Source organism: Colletotrichum graminicola (genome assembly GCF_000149035.1).
Source record: "Colletotrichum graminicola M1.001 genomic scaffold supercont1.58, whole genome shotgun sequence".
Classification (NCBI taxonomy): Eukaryota; Fungi; Ascomycota; class Sordariomycetes; order Glomerellales; family Glomerellaceae; genus Colletotrichum; species Colletotrichum graminicola.
Window position 1 is genome coordinate 109973 of NW_007361062.1, and position 25189 is coordinate 135161.

General features: G+C 54.5%; 7 protein-coding genes across 7 annotated transcripts; 3 read left to right on the forward strand and 4 right to left on the reverse strand.

The window, feature by feature from the left end:
- Positions 1-1031: 1031 nt before the first annotated feature.
- On the forward strand, positions 1032-2453 carry GLRG_10259 (uncharacterized protein; the record flags this gene model as incomplete). Its single annotated transcript, XM_008100944.1, has 1 exon — positions 1032-2453. One exon carries the CDS (start codon positions 1032-1034, stop codon positions 2451-2453), a length of 1422 nt encoding a protein of 473 aa, XP_008099135.1.
- Positions 2454-5353: 2900 nt separating this feature from the next.
- On the forward strand, positions 5354-7008 carry GLRG_10260 (methyltransferase domain-containing protein; the record flags this gene model as incomplete). The annotated part of the gene is made up of 11 exons (XM_008100945.1): positions 5354-5371; positions 5431-5466; positions 5550-5643; positions 5702-5724; positions 5790-5808; positions 5896-6018; positions 6102-6124; positions 6178-6215; positions 6271-6408; positions 6468-6887; positions 6948-7008. The coding sequence occupies 11 exons, from the start codon at positions 5354-5356 to the stop codon at positions 7006-7008; spliced, it is 993 nt and encodes a 330-aa protein (XP_008099136.1).
- Positions 7009-7451: 443 nt separating this feature from the next.
- On the reverse strand, positions 7452-9193 carry GLRG_10261 (fungal specific transcription factor domain-containing protein; the record flags this gene model as incomplete). Its single annotated transcript, XM_008100946.1, has 4 exons — positions 7452-7848; positions 7943-8337; positions 8374-8721; positions 8777-9193. 4 exons carry the CDS (start codon positions 9191-9193, stop codon positions 7452-7454), a joined length of 1557 nt encoding a protein of 518 aa, XP_008099137.1.
- Positions 9194-10401: 1208 nt separating this feature from the next.
- GLRG_10262 (uncharacterized protein) lies at positions 10402-10821 on the forward strand (the record flags this gene model as incomplete). Its single annotated transcript, XM_008100947.1, has 1 exon — positions 10402-10821. The coding sequence occupies one exon, from the start codon at positions 10402-10404 to the stop codon at positions 10819-10821; it is 420 nt and encodes a 139-aa protein (XP_008099138.1).
- A 707-nt stretch (positions 10822-11528) lies between these two features.
- GLRG_10263 (uncharacterized protein) lies at positions 11529-12167 on the reverse strand (the record flags this gene model as incomplete). The annotated part of the gene is made up of 2 exons (XM_008100948.1): positions 11529-12033; positions 12085-12167. The coding sequence occupies 2 exons, from the start codon at positions 12165-12167 to the stop codon at positions 11529-11531; spliced, it is 588 nt and encodes a 195-aa protein (XP_008099139.1).
- Positions 12168-14285: 2118 nt separating this feature from the next.
- Positions 14286-16016, reverse strand: GLRG_10264 (FAD dependent oxidoreductase; the record flags this gene model as incomplete). The annotated part of the gene is made up of 1 exon (XM_008100949.1): positions 14286-16016. The coding sequence occupies one exon, from the start codon at positions 16014-16016 to the stop codon at positions 14286-14288; it is 1731 nt and encodes a 576-aa protein (XP_008099140.1).
- Positions 16017-17010: 994 nt separating this feature from the next.
- GLRG_10265 (inositol polyphosphate kinase) lies at positions 17011-21360 on the reverse strand (the record flags this gene model as incomplete). Its single annotated transcript, XM_008100950.1, has 1 exon — positions 17011-21360. One exon carries the CDS (start codon positions 21358-21360, stop codon positions 17011-17013), a length of 4350 nt encoding a protein of 1449 aa, XP_008099141.1.
- Positions 21361-25189: the final 3829 nt, after the last annotated feature.

The following is a 25189-nucleotide window of genomic DNA, read 5'->3' on the forward strand; positions in this document are numbered from 1 at the left end:
CGACTGGTAATTTGATGTCGGTACATTGTTATTTCTACGCAACTGGCCGCCATTCAGAGGGGAGGTTGTGGAAAGGGGTTAAAGTTCAAGTGGATTTACGTGTTAGAGATACGTCAATGTACCAAAGTGTCTAGATATAGTAATAAGTCCTATTTCGCTTCAGCGTAGAGTCAGAGAAAAGTTTCTGTCATGTATCCTTCTCCTTGTTCTCTCTAGAGACCTCTTCTTACAAGCCTTAACAAGCGTACTTGGGGCGGATGCACATGACAACACTGCCATATTCGACAGCATTGCTTCGAGAAGTCAATAGACAGGCCGTGAAATGATGCGACTTAATAAAGTATACAGACTAAGCCTCGTGAATAACGATATTCCCCGTAAATATATGCGCAATGGAATCCTCTATCCTCACCTTTGCCTCAGACAACGCTGTACCATACCCCCGCACGCTTTTCCTCACAGTAGCAGTCATGAGAATCATCATATTCTCCAGGGCTACAAAATCAACCGTTCAAGTATGACTATTGTTTCTACTATCTACGCTACATGTGCCGCCTAGGTATCAAGCATTGAGACGTCCAGATAATCCAACTTCTTGCTGTATGTACCTAATGGTCACAGGTAATTAACACCTTCTGAGACACTACAATTGGATAATGGCTCCACCGAGTTGCATACTCATCCTGAATGGCGTTCTCCGAGGCAAGCGACAGTCGTAATAACACTAGACAAACATTGTTGTTTGTGGCAGCTGCAGCCGCTATTGCTCCTCTCCTTTGGCCTCGGACGCCTCCTCCGCTCTGTAGAACTTCAACTAGTAGGCAGTAATGGCTTTTCTTGAAGAAAAGAAGAAAAATGTGCAAGAAGGGTGGGCGGATGGCCATAAAATCGTCGGCAATTCCACTGAGCATTGCCAGATCACTTACTCAAACTTGCAAGTTCCACCCTTCTCCCATTCTCTTTCATCCAGAATCCCATTCTTGCCCCCCATTTTCGTGACGAACCGTCATTCTCGAAAAGAATAAATCAAAATGGCCATCATCGGGTGTCCTCATATCATCATCATCGGCATGGGGCCAGCGGGTCTCGCTGCCGCAGCACGTCTCAAGGGCACTGGTATTCAGTTCACTATCCTCGACAGCGGCAAGGCCGTGCAGGATCGCGATCGATACCTGCCGGAGGACGCCACTCGCGGACACGGCGGTGCCGGCCTCTTCTCTGACGGCAAGTTCTCCTTCTTTCCCTCCGCATCGGAGCTGTGGTCCCTGCCGCGCGACAGCGACCTGCGCGAGGCGTACGACTGGACGTGCAACGTTCTGGACCAGGCGGGCCTCGAAACCCCCTCCTTCCCCAGCAACCCCGACGCCTACTCGGTGGCAGGCATGGTGGAGAGTGAGCAGTGGAAGCTGAAGGACTACCCCTCGGACTATCTGTCGCTCGACGCGCGCCTTAAGCTTGTCCACGACATGGTCGGCGACATCGGTGGCGCAGTCATGAACGAGTGCAACGTTAGGAACGCCACGTACGATGCCACCACGGACTCTTTCAGCGTCGAGGTGGAGGACCTTTCCACGGGCAAGGTATCGCAGCTTGGAGCGAACCGCCTCCTCATCACCACTGGCCGCTTCGGTCCCCTTGAGAGCAGCCTGCGCCGTATGACGAGACACCATCAGTTTCACCGCCTCGAAGTCGGCTTTCGCATCCAGCAGCGTAGCGACCGGGCTTTCTTCCGTGATATGCCACAGCTCGACCCAAAGCTGCGTGTACGCGAGAGTGACGGCAGCGTCGAGTGGCGCACATTTTGCGTCTGCCGTAACGGCGAGACCTGTCTGACCAAGACCAATGGATTATGGACTGTCTCCGGCCGCTCTGACTGCCCGCCCACCGGCCGCTCTAATTCAGGCTTCAACACGCGCATCCTGAACCAGGAGCTGGCACGTAAGTCGCTCGACCACGTTCTCAGTGCCATGGCTCGGCCCGAGGCGCACTTCCAGCTCTCGGCGCAGGGCCTCCTGCGTGGTGATATCGAGGTAGTGGCGGCCATGGAAGAGATCTACGGCCCGGAGCTGGTTGGGAAAATGACAGAGGGCCTTCGGCGCTTGTCCGAGACGTACGATGATCTGGGGGGTGATGAGGACGCCACATTGATCGGACCCACCCTCGAGGGCATTGGATGGTACCCTAAAGTCGACGGCAACCTCCGCCTGCTCGATGCTCCCGCCTGGGTGGCGGGAGATGCCTGCGGCCTGTTCCGCGGCATTGTTGCCGCCATGATCAGCGGGCACTATGCCGCGTCTTCGGTGATCAACGAAGTTGTGCAGGGCGTACAGGCACAACTCGTAGCGCTCACCGACCAGATCTCTGGCGAGGTTGCGGCATCTACCACGCAATGCCTCAAGAAACAGCCAGCGATCGAGTGTGACAGGCCTTGTTGCTCAGTAGCAGGTATTTAGTAGAGATAAGGACAAGTCCTATGAGGGAAGGGGAGGAAAAACGTTTGAGATGGGTCGTGACATGCCAATATTTCCTCAGTATCTTAGCGGCTGTTAGATATAGACGCCATCGATCATATGTATTGATGTTGTTTTATCTATAGAGACCCAGAAGGATAAATGTAAAAACTATAGTGCATCATTCTACACAGTCGTCAGTTCGCATATGGATTGAGTACAGTGGCATTATATTTCAACTACAGTTTCAGTATCATCGGAAATACGGCGCTGGTGCAGATTCTCGAAGCATTTCTTATCTGATACGGCCAAGACGCAGAAGGATAGATCTTTCATGTGATTATTAAATGAATATTTAACTGGTTGAGGCTACAGCCATAGAATTTCACAGCGCAATATTCCAGCATAATTGCAAGTTCGAGGTAATTTCTACCTAATGCTTACATCCCCAGACTCTCCTTATATCCTTAAGAACATTATTGTAGAAGCATAACTTCCCAGGATCAAGATAGATCCTTAACGCATACGCTAGGCGTTAAACTTCGTCATTAGCCAGTGTTAATGATAGCAAAGAGTCCATCCCGAGGCTATCTTCAAAGAATGCAACCGTTCCCAAACAGTACGTGCGATCCTGCAGCCGCTGTCTTGTGTTCATGTCAACTGGCTGTCCGCTGCTGTCATAATTCAATGGTGAATCCATGGAGGCCGGAAGGGTCTCTAGGAATAGAGGAAACTCTACTAGTTCCCATGGCAGGGCACATGCGCCTGCCCAGTCGATGACCCCTATAACGCGGTACTCTCCATCAACGACGATGTTGCTGTAATAAAAATCTCGGTGGACAAGCGGAAACGGTCCGTTATCACAGGATGAACAATCGGCTTGCCATTGACCTAATTTCAGATGGGAACTCATTAATAGCGGCAACTACCTTGTCTGTGGGACCTCCGTTCATAAGTTCCCGAATCCTTTCTATCGATTTGGAAAACTGGGCCTATCTTAATTAAGCCTCGAAAAAGGCCGTTGCGGTTTAAATGGGCCTCCAATCCCGGGCAGAGGACTGACTGAATAGCCGCCCTTGTCTTTCAACACTCTTCCTATCTTAGGCAAGCGAGCTGAAGTCATCTCTGTCTAAAAGCCACTTAGTTTATAAACTTCCAACAGATCCCGTTCTTGATGGGTATGTATTACCTAAATCCGAGCAACTGAGCTGAAGAATTTTTCCCGGTGCTCTCTAGGGATCTCCCCTCTGTTTACAGTGTACCCGCCACAAGCATTCGTAGCCACATTACCAGGAAGAAACTCTATAAGCATAAAAGCAGCCCCAACAAGATTATTGTTAGTGAGTCCATATCCGAATACCTTGGGTAATGGCACATGCGTTTGTTCCGCAAGCAGACGCATTGTATCGACCTCAGCCTTCATTCCTGCTGCTGTCTCTTCTGTTAATTTCCCATCTGGACCCGGCGACCCATCAAGTATTGTCATTGTCGTCGAATTCGAGTATACGCACTAGATGGTGCAGCCCATTTGTGGCGTCGGGAAGCAGGTTGCAAGGGATGTTTCGGTTGATCTGAGAGGCATAATTACAGAGTTCCGGTTCGTTGATCCGGTTGATACAATCCTGAATCACCCGTGCCGAAGGAGAATCCTAAGGGTAGTACTCAAGGCCTTTCCAGTTCTGGTCAGGAGATGCCATCGCGTGCGATTAACATTTAAATTTAGTAGTGAAAAGTGGGAAGTTAATATATTACGACACTGCTAGGCCAAAGGGCAGGTAGGCTTGCCGCAGGGGTTTGCTTTGGATTGTGCTTATGCAACTTAGCCAGGTTTCTGGGGATTACCAATAAGCCAGTTCTGAATACATTTGCAACTGTCCCATCGCTAGGTTGTGTTGAGAAGGACAATATTTTAAAACACCTTGAGGAAACTATAAGGCCGAACAGTGTCTCTGACGCAAACTTTCAGTGTAAAGCCAACAGCGCGAACAAGGTGAAGAAGTGTTCATATTCCCTCAACATGTCGAGAAATATGTCCACACAAGCTATGGCTTTACAGATTCGTTAGAACCACTTGACAATCATCAGAGACCTCATAATCAACACCAACACCTAGCCTACATGACTAGCCATCAACATCTTAGTATACCCCGAACTGGCAGAAGTGGATGCATGAGTGGACGGGAGTTATAGAAAGGTATGTTGTTCCCAGCCTGTCGATCGAGGATGGCAGCAATTTGATTATAGCTGTCTGGTTTGGTAATAGTTCCCCCCCCATCACCAATCCTACGCTTACGGCTTTTGGTCATTCGATATACACTAGCGTTCGGTCCATGCGCATATAGCCAATGCCACGCGTGCAGCTGGAAGGATGGACGGGCATCCCGACAAAGGAATGGGCCTCGGCGAGAGAAACCCCGCCATTGCCTGAGGGCGCCCTCCTCGGCTGCGTCGCGCAAGCGTCGCCCCATCTCCAAGACTTCCGACCTATCACGCTACCTCGTCTGATCCAACCCTGGTCCTGAGGTCCTCTGGGCGCCGCATGGTGAGCCAATAATGAATCCGGCACCAGGTAGGACAGATGTGTGGTACGCGAAGCTCGGCGCATACTCGTATCGATGTGAAGAGATTTCTCCGGCTTTGAATACGTCTTCCTTCACTAACTAAAGAGGGATGCAGTCTTTAACAGGTCGAAGTGGGGAACCATCCCTCCCTGGATATTGGTGGGATGCGTAATAGCGCCCTGTGTCTAGATTGCGTGGGTGTACACAATCTGATGGCCCCCGATGGTTCTATTTCCCATATAATTTGGTATTCCCCGTCAACTCGGGCGGACCACATCTTATCCGTCGATCACACGCATAAGCGAAACACAGAACGCCAAGAGCAGCCACTCCACTTCAAATATGCAGGAGACGCATATCGTGAGATTCAAATTTGGATTTCCAGCCCTGGCGTCTCGCGACTAACGGTCTGAACGCAGGTGGCCGAGGCCGACGACTTCGAGGACGATGGCACTGTTAGTCTTTCGGACCCTCTTCTGCCACAAAGTAATATGTGCGAGTAGCGAGCCCCATAATTGACATTTCTACTATCTTCCAGCAGTATGAAGAGTCCTCTGTGGCGTCTTTGACAGCCAGTATTCGAGAACATCGAGCCGAAAATGGCCGTACTTATCACTCGATGAGTGCTGGAAGTACGCAATCAGCATCCACTGATCTGTCTTCATCACACAATGTGCTAATTGGCGAAAGAGTACAACTACCCGAACGACGAGGTAAGTCTTTCCATGCCAGTCCCCTTTTGTAGCCACCGACGGCGAGATCTGACAGAGGGTAACAGCGGGAGAATGATCGACTCGGTATGTATCTCAGTCGTCCCGGTTGAAAGAAAGGAGTATACAACTCCTGCCTTACGTCGTGGACTCTGAATTTGACAACCACTGTAGATTTTCAGCATGAGATCTGGCATCTCACCCTCGATGGCGAGCTCGCCGTCGCCCCAGCCCACAAGACGGCAAAACGCGTCTTGGATATGGGCACGGGCACCGGAGTATGGGCCATTGACTACGGTACGAATATCCTCCATCTTCTGTGCTTGATCCGAGGACGAAGTTGCTATCCTGATTTATATCTGCTAACATGTTCACCATAGCGGATGCGTTCCCTTCTGCCGAGGTTTGATTCTAGTCAAGCAGCGAGAAGAACGCCCCCGGCTGATCTGTTGGCAGGTTATCGGCGTCGACTTGAGCCCTACCCAGGCCGAATGGTGAGAGGAAAACCGATCAAACTGAGAAACAATACTAACGACAGTGAGTTTACAGGACTCCTCCCAACTGTGTCTTCGAAATCGACGATTTGGAAAAGGATTGGACATGGACGAAGTCTTTCGACTACATCTTCTGCCGAACAATGGAGGGCTCCTTCGCAGACCCGGCAGCGGTCATCCAGAAGGCCTACAAGTAAGAGGAACCAGTAACACCGTTATCCGGCGGCGTGTTGCTGACATGAAATACCTCAGGGGTTTGGCGCCCGGTGGCTGGTTCGAGGCCGGGGGTTTCGTGCTGCCGCTGGGGTGCGACGACGGCACTCTCGTCGAGGGTTCGCCCCTGCACCAATGGCAGGAGCTTATGGTCGAGGCTGGCAACAAGATCGGCCGCTCCATCGAGAGCCCTGCCAAGTACACCGAGGCCATGGAGGACGCCGGATTTGTCGACATTACCGTCAAGAAGTACATTTGGCCGCTAAACTCGTGGCCAAAGGACGCCAATCTCAAGGAGATTGGCAAGTGGCACAACGTCAACCTTGACATGGGCCTCGAGGCGCTATCCCTTGCGCTATTCACGCGCGCCCTGGGGTGGACGAAGGAGGAGGTTTTGGTGCTCTGCGCCGGCGCGCGAAACGACCTGAAAAACAGGAACATTCATGCGTACTGGAACGTGTAAGTCGCCCTTTTCTCTTCTCCGCCATGCACGGGGACTTGGTGACTAAAGCATCACAGACAAGTTACCTATGCTCGAAAGCCTGAGACGGCCGTTGGTGAAGATGCAACATCGGCCTGACAGCCTTGAACGGAACCGTTGCTTAATGATACAGAAATTTGATATCTCCTTGTGTGGCTCGCAGAGAAAGAAATAACGGGCGTAATATGCAGCTGGGTTCCAAATAAATTTACTGCAAACATTGACACCGCTGAAGCTTGAGCCGCGACGATCGAATACCTGCTATGCGGCTCATTGGCACTCGACTAGGGAAGTACTAGATGATAGAGAGAGACATCGAGATGGGTAGTCATCAACATGATCAGTCTTTGAGCAGCACAAATGACGACGAATATATGTGCGATTTGTCACCCTGTGATATTTACATGCGGGGAATCATCTACACGTTGAATCTCACAATCCACACAAAAGCCCTTGTCTGGATATAAACTAACATCGTCATCATACTCACTGTCCTTCGCATTTGCCTCCGAGATTACTATACAACGAGCGTCACGGTCTGCTCATGAAGGAAGAGAAAGAGTAGGTTTCCTGTGTATCTCGGCGGCTTGCGCGTTGCCATCCAGCAGCTTCTTCCAGAAGCTCCAATCCATATCCATGTCATCGATAATGGAGGAGATTTCGTCGCCGGCCGCATCCACGGTCGAGCTATCTCCTTGCGGTGACCGGTTTTGTGAGGCTCCGAGACCACAGCCATCATATTCCGGCAGGTGACTTATCTTTTGCAGACCTTGCGGCGTCGTATGGCCAGTGCAGTTCATGGCCGTCGTGGCCTTTTGCTCGGACTGGGAACCGCGGCACAGCGCGGGCCGCCGGCGTAGAAGGTTTCTTATGAACGGCGGTCCCATGGACGGTTTCAGACCGCTGGCCCTTATTGCCCGAGACGTGCCGGCTCCAGGCCTTGAGTGTGAGACTGCCAAGCGCCCGATATAGTGGTTATTCAGTGTCTGAAGCGAAGCGCGGATGGTTCTCATAAACCTGGCCGATTACAGACCAGGCAGCGTCAGCAAGCGGGCTCGCTGGCCGCTGGGACAGCGTGCCGACGAGCACGACGAAGCTCTCGAAGGGGAAGGAGCTAGAGACGTGCCAGGCGTAACGCTGGAGTGATCCATTGGCTCGAGCCACGATGTAGTACCGTGCCACTTCGAGGCTGTTCTCTAGGAGTAGGTCGAGCTGTTCCAGACTCAGGCCCGAGGCCGCCTCCTCAGGGTTGCGGATAGGGTGGTAGACAGATAGCCTCAGCTGGCACACTGCGGAGCGGGCGAGGTGTGTGGTCAAGAGGTTCAGCGGGATATCGGCGTTGATGTGGCGCAGGTAGCGCTCCTCGAGGTGGCCCTCGAGCTCATCGATGGATCGCAGAAGCTTGATTTTGTTCTCGGGCGTCGTCGCCTAGCCGGGCAGGTATTATTGCCGGATCATCCAGACGCCGATCTCGATTCGAACGGCACAGAAGACCACCTCCGTGGGTACATATGATGATGAGCGGGGCAGCGAGCTCATAGGGGGAACGAGGTCCCCGTCGTTGATGCCGACCGGCGGGCTCGCGTCGCCGTAGAGTCGGTTCTCGGGGCCCAGTGTAGCACCCTTCAGTTGGGCTGCCCGGCCGTCCAGGATGACTATCTGCCACCAGACGCGACGCCGCAGCTCGGCCTCGAAGGGCGGGAGATCTCTCAGTGAGCTTTCACGGTGTAGGCCCATCCTCTGGCCCATGCGGGTTGCCAGCCCCGTCAGAAGCCACAGGATGTCCTGATCGCAAAGGTGGTGGAGGGAGAGCTGCCAGAAGTGTCAGCAGGGGTACCGGGGGGGGATGCGTCGTTCGATAGCTTACCAAGTACAGAGTGAAGGCCTGCAATACCTTCAAGTCGGTTGACCTGAGAAAGTTGGCCCTGCTCAGCGCCGCTTCGGTGGCGTGGCAGTACCGAGCCAGGTGCTTCTTCCTTGTCTCACCGAGCAGGTTGTGGCACTCGTCGTCCGTCAGGGAGACGGCAGCGATGAGATAAATGGAGATGATCAGTGCTTCGGTGGGACTATCGATTGGGGAGGGCTCGGCGAGCGACCGCAGGAGTTCTTCCCGGACAGAAGGTCCGTGGAGGACCTTTGTCAAGGGGTGGACGTTGCTCGTAAAGACTTGCCATAGCTGGAACGACTGGACCGCGGATGGGTGCAGCGTCGATAGCAAGTCAACCCTCAGTCGACCAAAGATGAAGTTAATGTTGCTTGAAGCAAGCTCGGGTTTTGACCGCATGGGCCTCCCATCCTGTGGAGGGTTGGGTTCTTTTTCTTCTATCTGTTGGAAAAGAAGAGACGATTAGTTGGCTGGTCTAACTACGACAGACTACATGACTACATGGATGATGACCATCACGGGTTGCAGGCAGTCCTAGGGTCCCAGCTACCTCGTTGCCGAGACTCGCGCATGACTCCTTACTGACGAAGACATCAATGTTAGTCTCCTGGATCGTATTTTCATTTCAACCTCATTGTTTTGTTGGTTGCTTACTCCTCTACGTAGCGGCGTTGGTCGCTTCTCACAACGATTCTCCCATTACTAGGAGCGGGCGGCGTTTTCGGTGCCGCGAGCCGATTTCGGATTACACAGCCGTTGCGAGAATTTGCTGTTTGGACAGCTTGTGGGAGTGGCCGAACGCAGTCTGTGCTAGTCCGACTGCAATAAGCGCATAGCGTTTGAACATTGCACCGGATCTTCTGGTGTTGACACGAGACGCAAGAATGCCCTCTGGTTATTTTCACCTCGACCATTGGAAAGGAATCCGACGCCAACTGCGAATGATTCACAGGACTTTAGAGAAGGTGGAAATTGCCGCTGGAGGGCTCGAGATCAACCGCTGCAGTCAAGGAGCGTCGCGGTCTGCAGTAATGGTGAGAGATGAAGGTGTCAGGGAAAGTAGAGAGTTCAAGGCGAAAAAGCATTTGATAGACACTGATGCATATGTCTCGCTGGTCAGGCATTCGAAAGCCCAAGTTGGTCCAACAGGAAAAACGTCGGTGCCGAGTTGTTGTGAAAGCAAAAGCACGTGTTGGAAAGGGGGTTCCGGATGCCAGTCAAGCTCAAAAAGGCAAGCCTTGCCGGAAGACGAAAGCCGGCTCGAACTGACTATCTGCCACCCTTCCTAACTATTGTCTTCTTTGCACCGTTGGTTCCGTTTCTTCATTGGCGTGTGAACGAATCGTTTAGACGGACAAGGGTTCCTGGTGCCGATCGGGACCGCTACGGAAGTTTGTGGCTGTCGCCCGGCGTCACTGCGGTCCCGAGCTGGCCGTCTCGACCGAATTCTCTCGGCGCACACACACACCCACACACCCACACCCACACACAAACTTTCTCTCTGTCTCTGGCCCTTTCTGTGCCACATCAGCATACCACTCACCTTGAGCGACATCCGTCTACACCATGTCCATGTTGTGTTTTGGTTTTTATCGGATTGGAGAGCGATGTACGTACTCGGCGTCCTTATCGTTCTCCTGATCGCCGTGTCGATCTGGTTCCCTGGCACCAGGAGCACCGACGCTGTCATTTCCGGCATTGGTACGCTCCCATTCGTCCTATCCCTGGTCATCGGTCTGATAGTGTCCGACATGCTCATCAACGGCGTCGGTTGGTTCACCCCGGTCTTTTGCCCGCCCGTCGGCGGGGGCCTCGTCTTCACCTTTGCCGTTGACAACCCGACGCGCACGTGGGACGGCTACGAAAGCATCCGCATGGGGCAGGGTATGCAGCTCACGAGTCTGGCTGCTCAGGTGGTGCTGAACCAGAGGGATTTCTCAACCGGCGGTTTGCCCATTCCTGTGAATGATAATGTCGAACGCTGTTATATTGTGGACAGGGATTTCGATTACGTCTTCTTGGCTTGAAGTAGTAGGTCCTACGCACCGGCTATCACGATCGTTTGTCTTTCTTGTACGTGAACTGCGAGAGGAGAGCATTCTAGTTCTACTGCTTTCTAGGCATCAGATATGATACCTATTTTCGCTCAAACAAATGAATCCTGACGCCAGCTGGATTGTTTCATTGTGCACTAGAGCCTTGGTGGGTCCGGCCAATATGTCGGTATTTAGGTTGGGCAATCCACGCCCCCACTTTCCTGATTCGGGAAATCTGTCGGCGTATCAGCTCGGAGCCGGATGGGGCGGGCCCGAGACTTCGGGCCGATCACCAGTCGCTGTAATAGTAAGGATGTTCCTTGACATTTGTAAATGCTTGGAGTCACACGATGGGCAGAAGAGTCATGTCACACGTGCGAGGCGGCAATGTATCGACTACTGCACAATCTACGTTAACTTGGGAAAGAGACGCATTTATAGAATATCGCAATATGGCCTCGTAAGTTCATCTAAATATCTTGCGTTTCTAACATGATACGGACAGACTTTTGGAAAGCCCAGCTGTGAGATATAATGCATGAATGATCGTGGATTAAAGACAGAAAAAAGACAGAGAGCGGACCTGAAAAACAGTTGAAACCCAGTCGGAGAGTACCATAATAAAATCGAGCAAAATCCTACCAACCACGTCAAAAGATGGAGTAATTTAACCAACTGCCTCTGAAAGAAGGGTTCCACTACCAGCCATTGCCGTAGGGCCACCACGGCTTCGGCCAGACCGTGCCAGGTCTGAAGTTACAGACCTTCCAATAATCAACATCCAGCCCCTCGTTTTTGCTCAGCAAGCCACTACAAGCTTTCCACTTTTCCTCCCCGTTGATCTTGATAGTCGGGGTGTTGATCCCAAAGGTCGCCCCCATCACCCCGACATGGGACTCGATCGTCACCTGCCAGCCGAGCTCCGGGCCGGTGCCGTCGTAGGACCGTCCAATCTTGGCAGAAAACCCTTTGCCGCCCCCCAGCGCCGTGTATTGCGCCTCTGCAACCACCCGCTCGCACGACTGGTCGAGCAGAAACGCGTAGCGGCCGCCGCTCTCGGAGTCGAATTTCTGTTCAGAGGGCTTGAATACGATGTTGTGTCCCACGTAGCTGATGAGCATCAGCTCGTCTGCGGCGGGCCGGCGTTCCTTGCATCTCTCCAAGGGATCAAACGGGGCACGTTTCTGGATGTCTCTCGCCACGCTATTCTTTGTTAGTTTCAGCTTTCTTTCGCGCTATCAGTGAGTGACGTACGGCTCGGTTGGAATGGCCTGGGGCAAACCAGCGACCGTAATAGCTATGAAAAGCAGCTGCAAAAGGCTCTGAGTTCCTTGCATCGCGATTATGCTGATGGGAGTCTGGGGCGTATGGAAGTCCTTTCGTCTCAACGATCGAAGGTATGATTGTGAACGGTTAATAAGATGATTCGAGTTTATTGCGGAGAAGCTTGTATGATAATAACAGGAACTGCATTTCAACGAAAATCTTATCCTTCTTATAGTTTCGGCCGACTGGAAGAGTAGCAGCAAAGTCTTCGGCGATGCTCCTCACAGATTCTTACGCCCTCCTCTTCGACATCTTAAACGCCAAGAATTGGAATCTGAACAGTCTTCTAAGCTTATATGATCTTGGCGGTCAAATTCTTGACAGCACTGCCCATGGGATTCGACGATGCGGGCAAGGGTCGCAAACTGTTCAGTTTACCCTTGGCAGGGTTTGCATTCTGTCAAATCCTACGGATGATTATCATGAGTGGGCATGATCTGCAAGGATACAGGAACACTCAAATGTTGCCTAAAGGTAAGCATAAGAGAGGGATGGAAATCCACCTTGCCAACCTATGTAGGTGATCCTTGGCGCACCGTCAGCTACCAGTGGCTACAGCAACAGCGCACTATACCTGGAGGGGCTGAGCTCAGGCAGTGCCTTGTCAACTGCCAAGCACACTATATACACCAGCCCATTCGAGTTGGGATCTAGCCGGTTCTATTTTAATGGCTACTCTACCAATAAACCACCTTTTGTATAGGCAGGGACAATAAAGAATCCGAATGCCTTATTGGGGAATGCTCTTCACTGCTCCTAATATGCTCTTCACTGCTCCTAATATCTTCTAGCCGCTTCCCAGGTTGAAAAGTGTACCAAGGCAGCGGGATCACAAACGTCCGCTTAAAGAAGCCCTGTTAAGACCAATGTTTCCAGTGGCGGAGGTATAAGACCAGATGGTCGATCACCTGATTTCTTTTCTCGATTATTATGCTTTTTTTTCAGTTGCCACAGTAATCACTTGGTTGAACCACAGTAAAAAAGAAGCAAAGTAGGCTCTTGATAGTGGACCAAAATCATTGCTGATCTAGTCTTTTATTATCATTGATAATTTAAGAATCTTTCTGGTTGTTCCAAGCCTAGTCATCAGTCATTCTCACGGGTTTGTTCCCGTTTTTAATCAAGGACGCTTTCCAGAGCAATCGTACACACTTCCAGAGAAAACGATGCTAGTGAAACCATATGAGGGCAGCAAGGCAATGCTTTTGCGGTGAAGACCGAAGTAACAACGTATCAAGGGTTTCAGTACGAACATTACATACTCGACTACAGTAGTCGTTTTACTAGGTCCACTAACAGAACCAGTAGAAGTCTGGCTGAAGCTAGAAGTGCTTTTCAGATTGAAGAGACGAAGAGCGCCGGCAAAGCTACATAAATTATAACATAAGAATCGAACATACACATTTTAGATATAGTCTCGACGTTATAGCATGAGTCGCCTTAGTATCAATGGTATATGTATTATAAATGTTGATGGTTTAAAACTGATGAGCTGTTAAGACTATTAAGCTACTACCCGCGAGAGCAAAATTACTACACCTAGTAGGTATGTTGTTTACTACCCACAGTCAAGCTGAGTTAGTAAATTATTACCTGGTAACTACCGTACATCCCTGTTTCTTAGACGACGTATGGCTTTCTGGTATATAGTGGTACTACTATTAAGGTTAATACTGTAGCAGTGTCGTAGGTGATGTCTAAGCCTTTTCCTAGCCTCTAATAGCTGTCGATTGAGCACGCGATGAGCTACTAAATGGTAGTAGAATGCCTCAAGAGCATCCGAAATGTCTCAAAAACTGACCGAAACCCCCTCACATCCTCGAGTATTTCCCTCGGCATCATATCGGGATGGGAACGCCAGAAGAAAACAACAGGCGTGATCATTCTTGATAGTATAAACATGTAATATTCTGCACACAGGAAGAGACTCATCAACTAATCAAACAGACTCCCTGCCCAACCGCGCATCTCACCCTTCCCAGTCCTATTTTCTTCTTCTTTTCTTCTTCTTCTTTCCTTCTTTCTTCTTCTCTGTAGATTCTTGTGGTCTTATTGTCAATTGGGAAATACGCCCAGGCATATTCCAGCCCGCCCCAAACCGGTCCAAACGAACCCCGTCTTTTCCGCAATTACATGATCTCGTCCACCAGGTTGGTCAGGTCCGCCTTCTTGACGCGCGCCTCGGTGATCAGCAGCTCCGCGGGGAACCATTCGGCCAGCCGACCCCCGGGGAACCCGTCCCTCTTCTCCAGCACGACGTGCTCCTTGCCCGCGACCATGACGCCGAGCGCCGTGCCGCAGAGCCACGCCCACACCATCCCGTCGCCGTTGTACCCGGCGCTGACCCACTCCCCGACCTCGGCCCCCTTCCACCCGGCCGCGTCGCTCTCCTTCACGTCCAGATCCTCGAAAACCTTTTGCGTCTTCGCCCTCCTCATCCCGCCCGCCCCCAGCGACGAGTTGAGCGTCGCATTCGCCCCGGTCAGGCTGGCCGGGACCCGCCCGACAAAGGGCGCCAAGTCCCCCGTGAACCCCAGGATCCCGCTCCAGGACCGGATCACGTCCCCGTTCCACCTCGCCCCGAACACGGCATTCATCACGCCCGACACGTGCGCGATCGTCAGCCCGTCTGTCCCCGAGTCGTCCCACACGCCAATCATGTCCACGCCCTCGCTCGCGCTCCGCTCGAAGCCGCCGCCCAGCATCACATCCCCGTTCGGCCGCTGCGTGACGTAGTCGAACGAGCCCCCGCCGTACAGCACGCTCCACGACCTGGTCCCTGGAGCGCTCCCGTCCTTCCATCGGAACCCGCCGCTGCCGCCGTCTCCGGGGCCGTTGTGCGCGGGATCCACCGGCGCGGGCCGTTGTGCCGTCATGTGGCCCTTCAAGCCCGTCAGCTTCCCCCGCAAGCCCGTCAGGAACTGCCCGGCGTGCGCGTTCGTCGCGTGGACCACGTGGCGCGCCCGGATCGCCCCCCTCGACGTCCTCACGACGTACGGCCTGCCCTTGTCGCCCCCCACGGCGTCCAGCGCGACCGCCTCCACGGCCGTGCCCGTCTCCAGGCTCAGCCGCCCGCCGTGCGCGTCCAGCAGCTCCCGCCACACCGCCGTGACGAGGCGGTACGGCCAGAGCGCACCGGCCGCGTACACCAGGCTCCCGCGGACGTGGCCCTTGTCGCACCCGAACCTCGCCAGCGTCTCCTCTCGCCCCAGCACCTCGACCTCAAACTCGGGCACCCACCGGCGCAGCTCCTCGCACTGCTTCTTCACGTCCTCGAAACTCGCGTCGTCGAGGAAGAAGTCGACCGTCTCGACCGCCCTGCATTCCGCCACCTCCTTCCCCTCCGCCTGACCGACCTCCTGCACGGCCTCGGCGGTGCGCAGCATGAACCGCGTCAGGCGCGCCGCTCCCTCCTTGCCAAAGTGTCGCGCCAGCCGCGGGAACAGCTCGTGCGGGCTCCCCTTCAGGTGGCCCCCGTTGCGTCCCGTGGCGCCCGCGCAAAGTGAGCGCGCCTCGAGCACGACGACCTTCGGGCCGTCACCGTTGTCGCCGCCGCCGCCGCCGCCGCCGCCCCGTGCGGCGGCAAACAAGCTCCTCGCGACCGCCACGCCGGTGAGGCCGCTCCCGATGATGACGACGTCGGCCTCCCGCGGCAGCATCTCGGACCGCATGTCCGTCAGCTCCGGGAAGGGTGGGTCGTCGAGCCAGTACGGGCTCGAGGGTTTCTCATGCGGCAGGCCCGGTGCCGTGTTGACCCGCACCAGCAGGGCCTGATATTGCCTGTTTAGGTCGAGGAGGAGCTTGACCACCGCCCCGACGGTCTTGGACGCGGAGCGGATGGCGGAGAAGACCGAGCCCATTGTGGTCGTTGGGGGTGTCCACTGAAATCGGCGAGTCGCGACGCGGTGCGGACGTTAAGCCGATGTTGCTGTGTTGCTGTTGCGTTGTTGTGGGTGCAGTGGGGATGAATTGGAGCAGCGTATGTGAGAGAGCTATGATAAGTGGTTCGTTAGGAGGGCCAGGCAGCCAGGGTAGGATGTATGTATGTACAGAGCATGTGGTGCCGATTATGTAACACGCCCGGATCCGCGCGACCGGGATTCGGCACCATCGAACCATCTGATATCCGTGTTTGGATGCTCCTCCTGTGTTTCTGTCTATTTGTAAAAACGTTTCATTATGGTCTTGGACATCGGGCATTCTGCTTATAGTATAGTGTGTTTCTATCTGGAAACCTTCTATTACCGTGTTGAATATTGGGCATTATGCTTATAATCTGTTTACCCAACTGTGTTAGTGTATCCTTGTTTACCTCACCTGGTTTATGTATGCAGCCCTAAGAACAGCCTTGGAAACGTTGAGTTCAGTCGTTCCGTGCCGAGACTGCACTGGTGAAACAGAAATTCCACAGGAAGGCAAATCTAGAACAAACTCATTCTTTTTGTCTAACATCTAACCAAAACCAACGCCTTGATCACCAACCCGGCTCCCCTGTGCCTGTGCCACTCACTTCTTCAGTCCAATCTGCTGCACCCGTTCGTCACGTGGTCAAACCTAGCTATCCCTTCCATGTTGGGTTGGGCAACAACATCGGAACTCACCCAAGACACGGCCCATACTGGCGAAGCTACCTTCTCCACCCAAGCCTCGTCAGAGAAGAAAAGTGAAATACAAAACATCTCAGTTTCCTTGTAATCTTGTGCTGCGACGCCAGACTGATGCCGGGTATGTTGTCAAATGACATCCTTGACTCCGCCGTTCCGTTTCTCCATGCCAGCTGTTTGTTTCCCTCCCCAATCCAGAATTACAATCCCAAATTATCAACGTGAAGAAAGAGACACGACCTCCAACCATTCATTCGCTGACGAGCCCCTCGTCGTCCGAGATGAGGTCCATGTCGATATCGTCAACATCCGTTCTGTTACTGCGTCCATGGCAGTCCAGGCCCATGGCCGCCCGGGTATCTTTCTGGATTTTTAAGAAATACTTCCTCAACGTTCGAAGGCCTCGGAGGAAGCCACGGTCCGGCTCATTAGGGTGTTGAGGCGGACATGGCTTCCCCTCGGCAAGGTCACCCTTGGTAAGGCTGTTTGCAAAATCGGCAATCTTAAAGTCAATGCCGCGCTTCTTGCTTTGCCTTTTCCTTTCGCGCAACGCGGACGTCTCTTCCGTGTCAGTTGCAAAGTCAGTCGTAGAATCGTCAACGACTGTATCGTATTCGTTACCCTCGGTCGTCGTGTCACCGTCGTAAAACATGAGGAGGCTGGCGGCGTAGAAGCGGTAGCCGTCCAGCTTCTTGACAATCGACTCGAGGTGGTCTAGTTTCTGTAGGATGGTTGGTATATGTCGCAGGATGCTAGAGTAGTCGACGCCGTCGTAGAGGAATCGCGTCAAGGCGTCCTGGAATTCTTGGCCAGCCTTGAGGTCGCGCCCAAAGTACTTGTCTTTGAAGACGTAGCACTGGCTCTTGACGTCCCAGACCTGAAGTCCACACACCCGCACGCCAAGTTCACGCGAAGTAGTCCTGGCGCACTTGCCTTGCTGCGACTTTTGCTTCTTGGGCGTGGCCTCGACGCCGTACTGTCTAGTGCCCATCTTCAGGTCCATGATGCATGGTCGCTTCATGCCTGCTGTGAGGTCCTCCAGCAGAAGAAAGTACTCCACACGGGAGTCCCGCTGTGTCTGTGCTTCCTTGGGATTCACGGGACGTGGAATTTTGTGGAACTCTGGAGTGGGACTGGGCATCTCGGACGGCACCACCGACGCATGTGTGGAATGATATTCAGCCCCGTTCGAGGCTTCCGTGTCAAGTGCAGCTGTAGCAGAGTCAGGAAGACTCAGTTCCGTCGCGGCTCCTTCACGAGAGCCCGCACCATTCGCATTCGGTGCTTCGATCATGGGCGAGTTCACTTGCGATGTGCCAAGGAATTGTCCGCCTTCGTCCTCGCCTCTATAGCCAGCGTCATCCGCCTCCTCCCAGTACTTGAGATGCCCTCTAGACTCCGTGACTGTTCGTGGCTTCCGTCGAAGCCCTGTCCCAGAGTAGCGCCGCTTCTTCTTCTGCGCGATGATCTTGTCCGCCAGCGTCTCCGGCTCCGGCGCACTAGTGCCAGTCATATCTTTGACGTCGCTGTCCTCGGCTTCTGCTGCCTCTGCGCGGCTAGGACGGTCAGGACGGTCCATTGGGATGCTTTCCGTCGGGGGCGGCGAGGAGCTGCTTGGTCGGAGCGGGCTGGAACGCTGAGGCGCGTGGCCTTCTTGGGCAGACGCGTCTTGCCTGCGCACCAGGTCGGGAACAGAGCTGGCCGGCCGCAGGGTCGGCTGTTTCCGGAAAGCCATCGACTTTTGGTGAGGTCTACGGTGCTTATAAATCGGGATCGGCTGCTTCAAGAAGACGTCGTTGAACACCTCATTGCGCAGCCGCTTGTTGACAGTCGTCGCGCCCCAACTGTTGGCGTGTCTCTCATCCAAGCTGGGCCTTGTGGGGGATGAAAACTTGCCCTGCTCAGGGTAATCAGGCAGACCCGAGGACGAGGTGCTCCGGCCGCGGGCCGGCAAGGCAGCCGTAGGGGGCGGCGTGGGCTGAAGTAGATTCCTTGGCAGAATGTGCCAGTTATCGTCGAAAGTCACGGTCGGTATGGGCTCCGGTGCTTTTGACAGTGACTGGCTGATAATTCTGCGGTGATCTGTGTTGGCTTGGGATGCGCCGTTTGAGTTGCCACTGGCAGCGTTGGACTTGGACGGTGATGCCGAGACCGTTATCCCGCTGTCCCCGGTCTTCCTGCGCTCCAGCATAGGGGCATCCTCACGCTTATGGGTCGACTTGCGCCTAGGTTGCTTGTGAAACGTGACGTTCAGCACGCCAATGTACCGAGGGAGGAATGGCAGCAAGTCCGGATGATCCTGCTCCACCTTTTCATAAAACTCATTCTCCCTGTTGTTAAGCTGTTTGCACACGGCCCTCTTGGAGAAGCGCCATAGTGTGGTATGGCCGCCGACCTGATGTTTGTAGGGAATGAGCTCAATCGCCTCGAGAGGTTGTTTTTCCTCAGCTTGGTGATGATGGGTATGCTCCTCAAGATGGGTGGGGACCTGCTGTGTCCCCGGCGGGTCCAGCTCTTCCTCAATGGGAAGATCGTTAATGGTGCTGGGCTGGACCTCACGAAGAGTAACATTCGGCTCATCGGGGAGTCGCTTCGGCTTGGCTTTCTGCGAGGGGGTGTCGGGGGGACGATCGGGAGAGGCCTTCTCATCCTCAGGCTCGGGCTCGGGTTCGTCGGCTTTGACCAGCCAAGGGTGAAAGTCCTCGGCTCTGGAGCTGATGCGAGAGCCCGCCGTCTGTCTTGGCTTCGCCACGTCCCGCTCGCGCTCAGCGGCCTCTTCCAAGCCGGCATGCGGTACGAATACTGCCGAGGAAATCTTTTCCTCGCTCGACTCGTCTCCCTCTTCGTGGCTTTCACCGTGTTCGCTGCTGCATGTGGACGGGCGTCGAGAGTCATCCGCCTGAGCCACTTGGACGGCAGGAGGCGAGACATCGCCCTCAGAGCCCCCCGGTTCGAACTCGGCCTGAGTTCCAGCTTGTCTGGCGCCCTCGGTGTCCGCCTTGTGGAAAATGTCGCCATTGACCTTTCTCAGACCGAAATAATCTTGGGTGGGCGATTCGGTGAGAATGGGGGTTTCGCCAGCCTGGGGTGACTGGAGAGGAAAGGTCTTTACTCGTTCCAGCTGTTTTGGCAAGCAGTCCTTCTTGTCGAGAAGCCTGGGTGATGGCTGCGAACTGGCGACCTTGGCGAAGTCCTCGACAGCTATGTCGAGGGATAACGGCTCCTGAGGTTCGTGGCTCGGGGGGGGTTTCTCCTTGGGGCGCGTGTCCTTTCTGCGGCCAGGCGTCTTTTCCTCCTTGGGCAATCCCTCGCGGAAAAAGCGGAGGCTGTAGCTAGCCTTGCGGCTGCGAGCGTTTGGTTCGGCGCCGATCATGGCCTCGTGAACCGACTTCTCAACCTGGCCATCCTCCTGGCCATCAATGGCCTCGCTTGAGCCGATTGACCATATCTTTTCGGGCCCAACGGAGAAGCGCTGCTCGAGCTTCTTGGGCCGTCCTTCTGGCACGGCAACGTCCTTGTCGAGTTTCTGGTCCAGGGAGCGGACCGGGGGGATGAAGGAATCTTCAGGACTTGTGGAATGCGAGTGGGCGCGCGTGTTGCGCAGGCGTCCTGCTACTCTGGACTCCGGGTCGACGCGCTCCAACGACGAGCCCCTGCCCCGCGACCGCGTACCCTTGAGAAAGTCCCTGTGGTCCAGCAGCATAGCTCTGATACCCTGGAAGCTGGAGATGTCGTAGGTGGGGGAAGGCATAACCTCCATGTCGGCGTCGGGGGGGTTATTAGCGTCGGTCGAGTCGGCGGGTTCAAGTGATGGTATGGAGGCGGGCTGGGGGGCGCTTGGAAGGGTTACTGAGGCGCCATGGCCAGGAAGAAAGAGGGCATTGCGAGTATCTCGGGCGATAGGGTCCAGGCCAGCAGTGGCGGAGGGATTGTTGGGAAGGTTGTCGGAGGCGGCAGAGGACAGGGGGCGCGAAGAGGACGATGACGATGATGAGGACGAGGACGAGGGCTGTGCATGCGGTTGGAGTGGTTGATCTTGGTGGGAATTTGATCTCGAAGGGATGCCGCGAGCTGAGGCGAGTGCTTGGGTTAGCAAGGACGGACCGGACTGCCTCGGGAGGGCGGCAGGGCCTCGGGGCTTTTTAGTATTCGGGTCGACATGGCTCGAGGTATCCTGCTGGTGCTGGGTGACAGCAGCCGTGGCAGGGGGTAGATCTGCAGCTTGGGCCAGGGGGGTGTCTCGAAGAGAGGGCGGGAGGGATGAGGGCAGAGGCAGTCGCTGCTGATGCTCTCGCTGGGCAGCGGCAGCGGCAGCGGCAGCGGCAACGGCAGCATCCGATCCAGCTCCAGGATCTGGGACAGGCGCGTCAGCACCAGCGATGGAAGCAGCAGCTGGGTCGGACGGGGAGTCACTCCCACAGGGCGCGGAGCTGGAGACGGGGGCGGAAGCAGTGGTGGTGATGATTGTGGTGGTAGTGGTGGTGGTGGTGGAAGGAGTGGTAGTGGGAATGGGCGAGGACGACAACGTCGACGACGAATGCGCGGGGCTCACCAGGGTCGCGGGTGCGGCATTTCGGGCGTTGCGAGGCGGGCTGGACATGAGGGAAACATCTGGCGAGACTCAGGACGGTTTGGAGGATTGGTCGCCAGTTGTTTGGGGCGGAAAAGGGGGGGGGATCGTAGGGATGTCGAGCGGCGTAGACGTGGGTTGCGTCTGTGAAGTGTGCGCAAATGTGTGTGGATGGGAGATTTACTGAGGAACGAGAATCGGGGAGGAGGAGAAGGAACGTCACGGCGACGCACACATGCGTGGGGAGGAAAGAGAGAAAGTGGGCGGGCGGTGTGGGATTGGAGCAGAGCCCTGTATTGTATCCGTACTACGGAGTACACTCTGTACACTACACCTTGGCAGGTACCTGTTTACTAGTACCTAATCTGCGGAGACACTAAGGGAGGGAGGACTGGGACCGGGACCGGAGGGGGTGGAGAGAAAGAGGGCGGGAGAAGGAGGAAGAGAGGAAGAGAGGAAGAGAGAGAGGGAGAGAGAGAGGGAGAGAGAGAGAGAGAGAGAGAGGGAGAGAGAGAGAGAGAGAGAGGGAGAGAGAGAGAGAGAGAGAGGATATCTGGGCTGTATTCGTACGGTGCCAGAGTTTAGGTTAGGCTCGGTCCAAGTGTTTGTAAATGCAGCCCGATTACATTTTATTTTATTGTATTTGATTCTTTTGTTTCCATTGATTTACCGGAACCACGGAAAAGCCATGTAGTCGGTGATGATTCGCAATGCCTATACATTACCTACCGGTCGTATCTACACCTGCACTGCATTGCCAAAGACATGAAGAAGGAATGCAGTACAAACAGAAGAAGAAAAAGAAAAGGAACAGGCACGAGGGAAGCAGCCGATGCGATGCGCTTCCATGCGACGCGAACTCCGTCTGTGAGCGGTGGGCAGTGTGGACTTTGTGTGGGCACGAAGGACACCTTGTGTGGGCTTCCTATGGTGGCCTGTGCTGTACATGGACGTACACGTACATTGTATCCGTACGTGCGTTTATGTCAGAGTCATTGGGCCGCCTGGGTCTCTGCATCTCGAAAGATGCCCGAATCTACAGACAATGGAAGGAGATGACATGATGACAAGAGCGTCCGAATCTCCCTGACTGAGACAGCGCAACATATGGATGAGGGGGGAATGCGAATGAGGGGCAAGGCAAGTCTTGGGAGGTCGAATCTACCTTGGTCGACTTACATAAGGTAGGTGTATCTAGGTAGTGAGATGCATCTGAATGGTAAATCTCGGGTGCAAGATACATATGTGGAACAGTCGTTGCTCATCGATCGGGTATTACCGTCGTTATCGCAAGCGCGAGTCTAGAGGGAAGGAAGGAAGAGGTCCCAATTTCCCTCTCTCCCTCTCTGAAGCTGCTACCTATCAGTAGAGGAGTGGACGTAGCGTGCAGGGATGGATGCTTGGGGCACGAGGGAAGAGGTACCTACATGCGATTGAGGAAGATACGCGCCATGTACCTATCCCTATTAAATGCATGGCGAGTTACTTGTGAACTCCCACGTGTACACTAGAAAGTACCTGCCCCTGGGAGATGAACAATCGTGGGAAGGAACCACCAAAACTACCGCATTCCATTCCATCCCTTCTTCTTTGGGCGTTGCAGCGGGCGTCACTCGACAATCTGACGACTGCACCGCCTCCAACACCAACGCCGGCCGAAACGGATTCCCGAGACTCCAACCCAAAATCACGCCTTCTTTCATCGACATCGAGTACATGACTTCTCGCTAACGTTGCCTGCCATTAGCAAGCTGCTCAGCAAGTAGGAAGTGCAAAGTGGCTAGATAGGGAAAGTACGCCAAGTGTCCGACTGACCGACTCAACTATCCAGCCAAACAGCCAAATATATACACATATGCCAGCGCGCCCCTTCATTCATCCTGAACCGTAAATACTGCACTACGGATACATCGCATTGCATCGCATCGCATCGCCGCAGACACCCACCCTCGCCTCAGCTCCCATCGGTTTGGCATTGCGCAAATCGAAACAAGGCCATCCCTCCCCCCGTCGTTCTCGTTCCCACGCCTGCGGACGTCCCCTGCCCAACCCCAGTGGCTGCCGGTATCGACCTAACAGCACTTTCGTCCAAACCCCGCTTGTACGGTATGTGACGCCGTCCTCGGGATTGCTACCCTGGCTCCCGAAGCCTCCCAATCGCCCCAGTCCGTCGTCCGGCGCCCATCGAGTCCTGGGCCGCCCTCACCAGCACCAAGGCCATGGCAGACCTTTGCTAGCCCCCAGAACCCTTGCCTAGATTGTCTTGGGGCCGAATGCCAAAGTCCGGCCAGAAGCTGTCCCGACCCGACTCGCAAGGGGCCCTCGGGGCCCCAGACCTTGGTCCCTCCAGCCGTTAGGGACGCCAACAGGCTGACCGTGGCCTCTTGCTCGCATCTTGCCTGCCGGCCTACCTTGTAGATCCTCCACCAGCGTCGCTCAACCTCTTCGCAGCCCGCCACTGGGTCTCATGTCTTCTAGTCACGAGAACGGCCATTACCTAATTGACCATCCCAAACATCGTTAGTTAGCTTGGCCCCAAGCCGACCGACTGCCGGTATCCGTGCACTAAGGGTTTACATGACTACCTACCCGGTACTGTACTGAGCACTACAGTGAACTTGGTTCCCGCCATGATGTAGGCAGCTTCACTGAATCGATGGGTATGCACATCCACAGCACAGAGTTTCGGACCCGTTCCCCGGCCTAACAGCATCTCAGACCAGAAAGCACATACCGTACACCGACACCGCACCCAACTGCAGTAGTGCCTCTCCCATTGACCGGCGACGACAACGCGACCAAGCGCCAGGCCTTTGATCCCGAAACTCTTGTTGAGAGCACGTTGTCCTTCATCGACTTCTTACAGGCCCATCCGAAAACCGACAGTTTCCAGTGTCTCGTCGGCTGGAATTTCATGTATCAGACGAATCCTACGACGACGCGACATCAATCGACCGCCAGCTGAAAGAAGTCGATTTGTCGTCTCAATGGCCGAACCCTCCGTCTCTCACATCCGCCCATCATCAGTAGTCCCTAGCCAGTGCCAGAAATAGCGTTGACTTACTGGCGGGGTCCTCTATCGTCCTTATCGTCGGACCCCCCCTTTTTGACGCTCCCAGGGTGCCGCACCTCGTCGGAGCGGGCCACTCCTTCGGCCACTGGCTAGCGTTGCAGGGCTGCTCGCGCTCCTCGTCGCTTGTTTACCCGGTTGTTTCTGACATGGCGCTGAAGACGGTTCCATCCGTCATCCGCGTAGAGCGAATAGCTGGAAATTCTGCTCGAGTGGGTGTGTTGCACTGGCCGGCACGTCGCCTGGATCCATGCGCGGTTGTGGCATATCTCTGAGCCCGACGCTGCCAATCGGCATGATAAGAGCGACAGTGGCCAGCGCCAGAGTGTCCGACTCATGGACACGTTGCCGTCTCATCAACCATGCAGGTGTCGTCACCACTATTGCTGGTCCAACCCGATACAGTGGACAACTGGGTGCGTTTGTTCCACAACATCACATCGGTGAATTGTCACAAACCGGTCAATGGACGGCGTAAGACAGACCTGGAAACAAGGCCGCAAACAGTCCCGTCCGACCATTGACATCTTCTTGACCTCACCCACTATATTTGTTAGCTGCAGATCAAATCTGCGAGGTTAGCCTCGCCGGCCCCGGCGAATGCAACACACCTTGTCTTATTCGGTCAACGGAATAGCTTCGCCGCCAAAAGAAGTCTAGACGGGACGGTGTTCCTGACACGTCTCATAATATTTACCCAGATGCTGCTCTCTACATAGCTCCATGGGGTCCTATTTTCCCAGCTCTGAAGTTCTTGAGTAATAAGCTTGCGCCAAGCTCAGTTCTCAA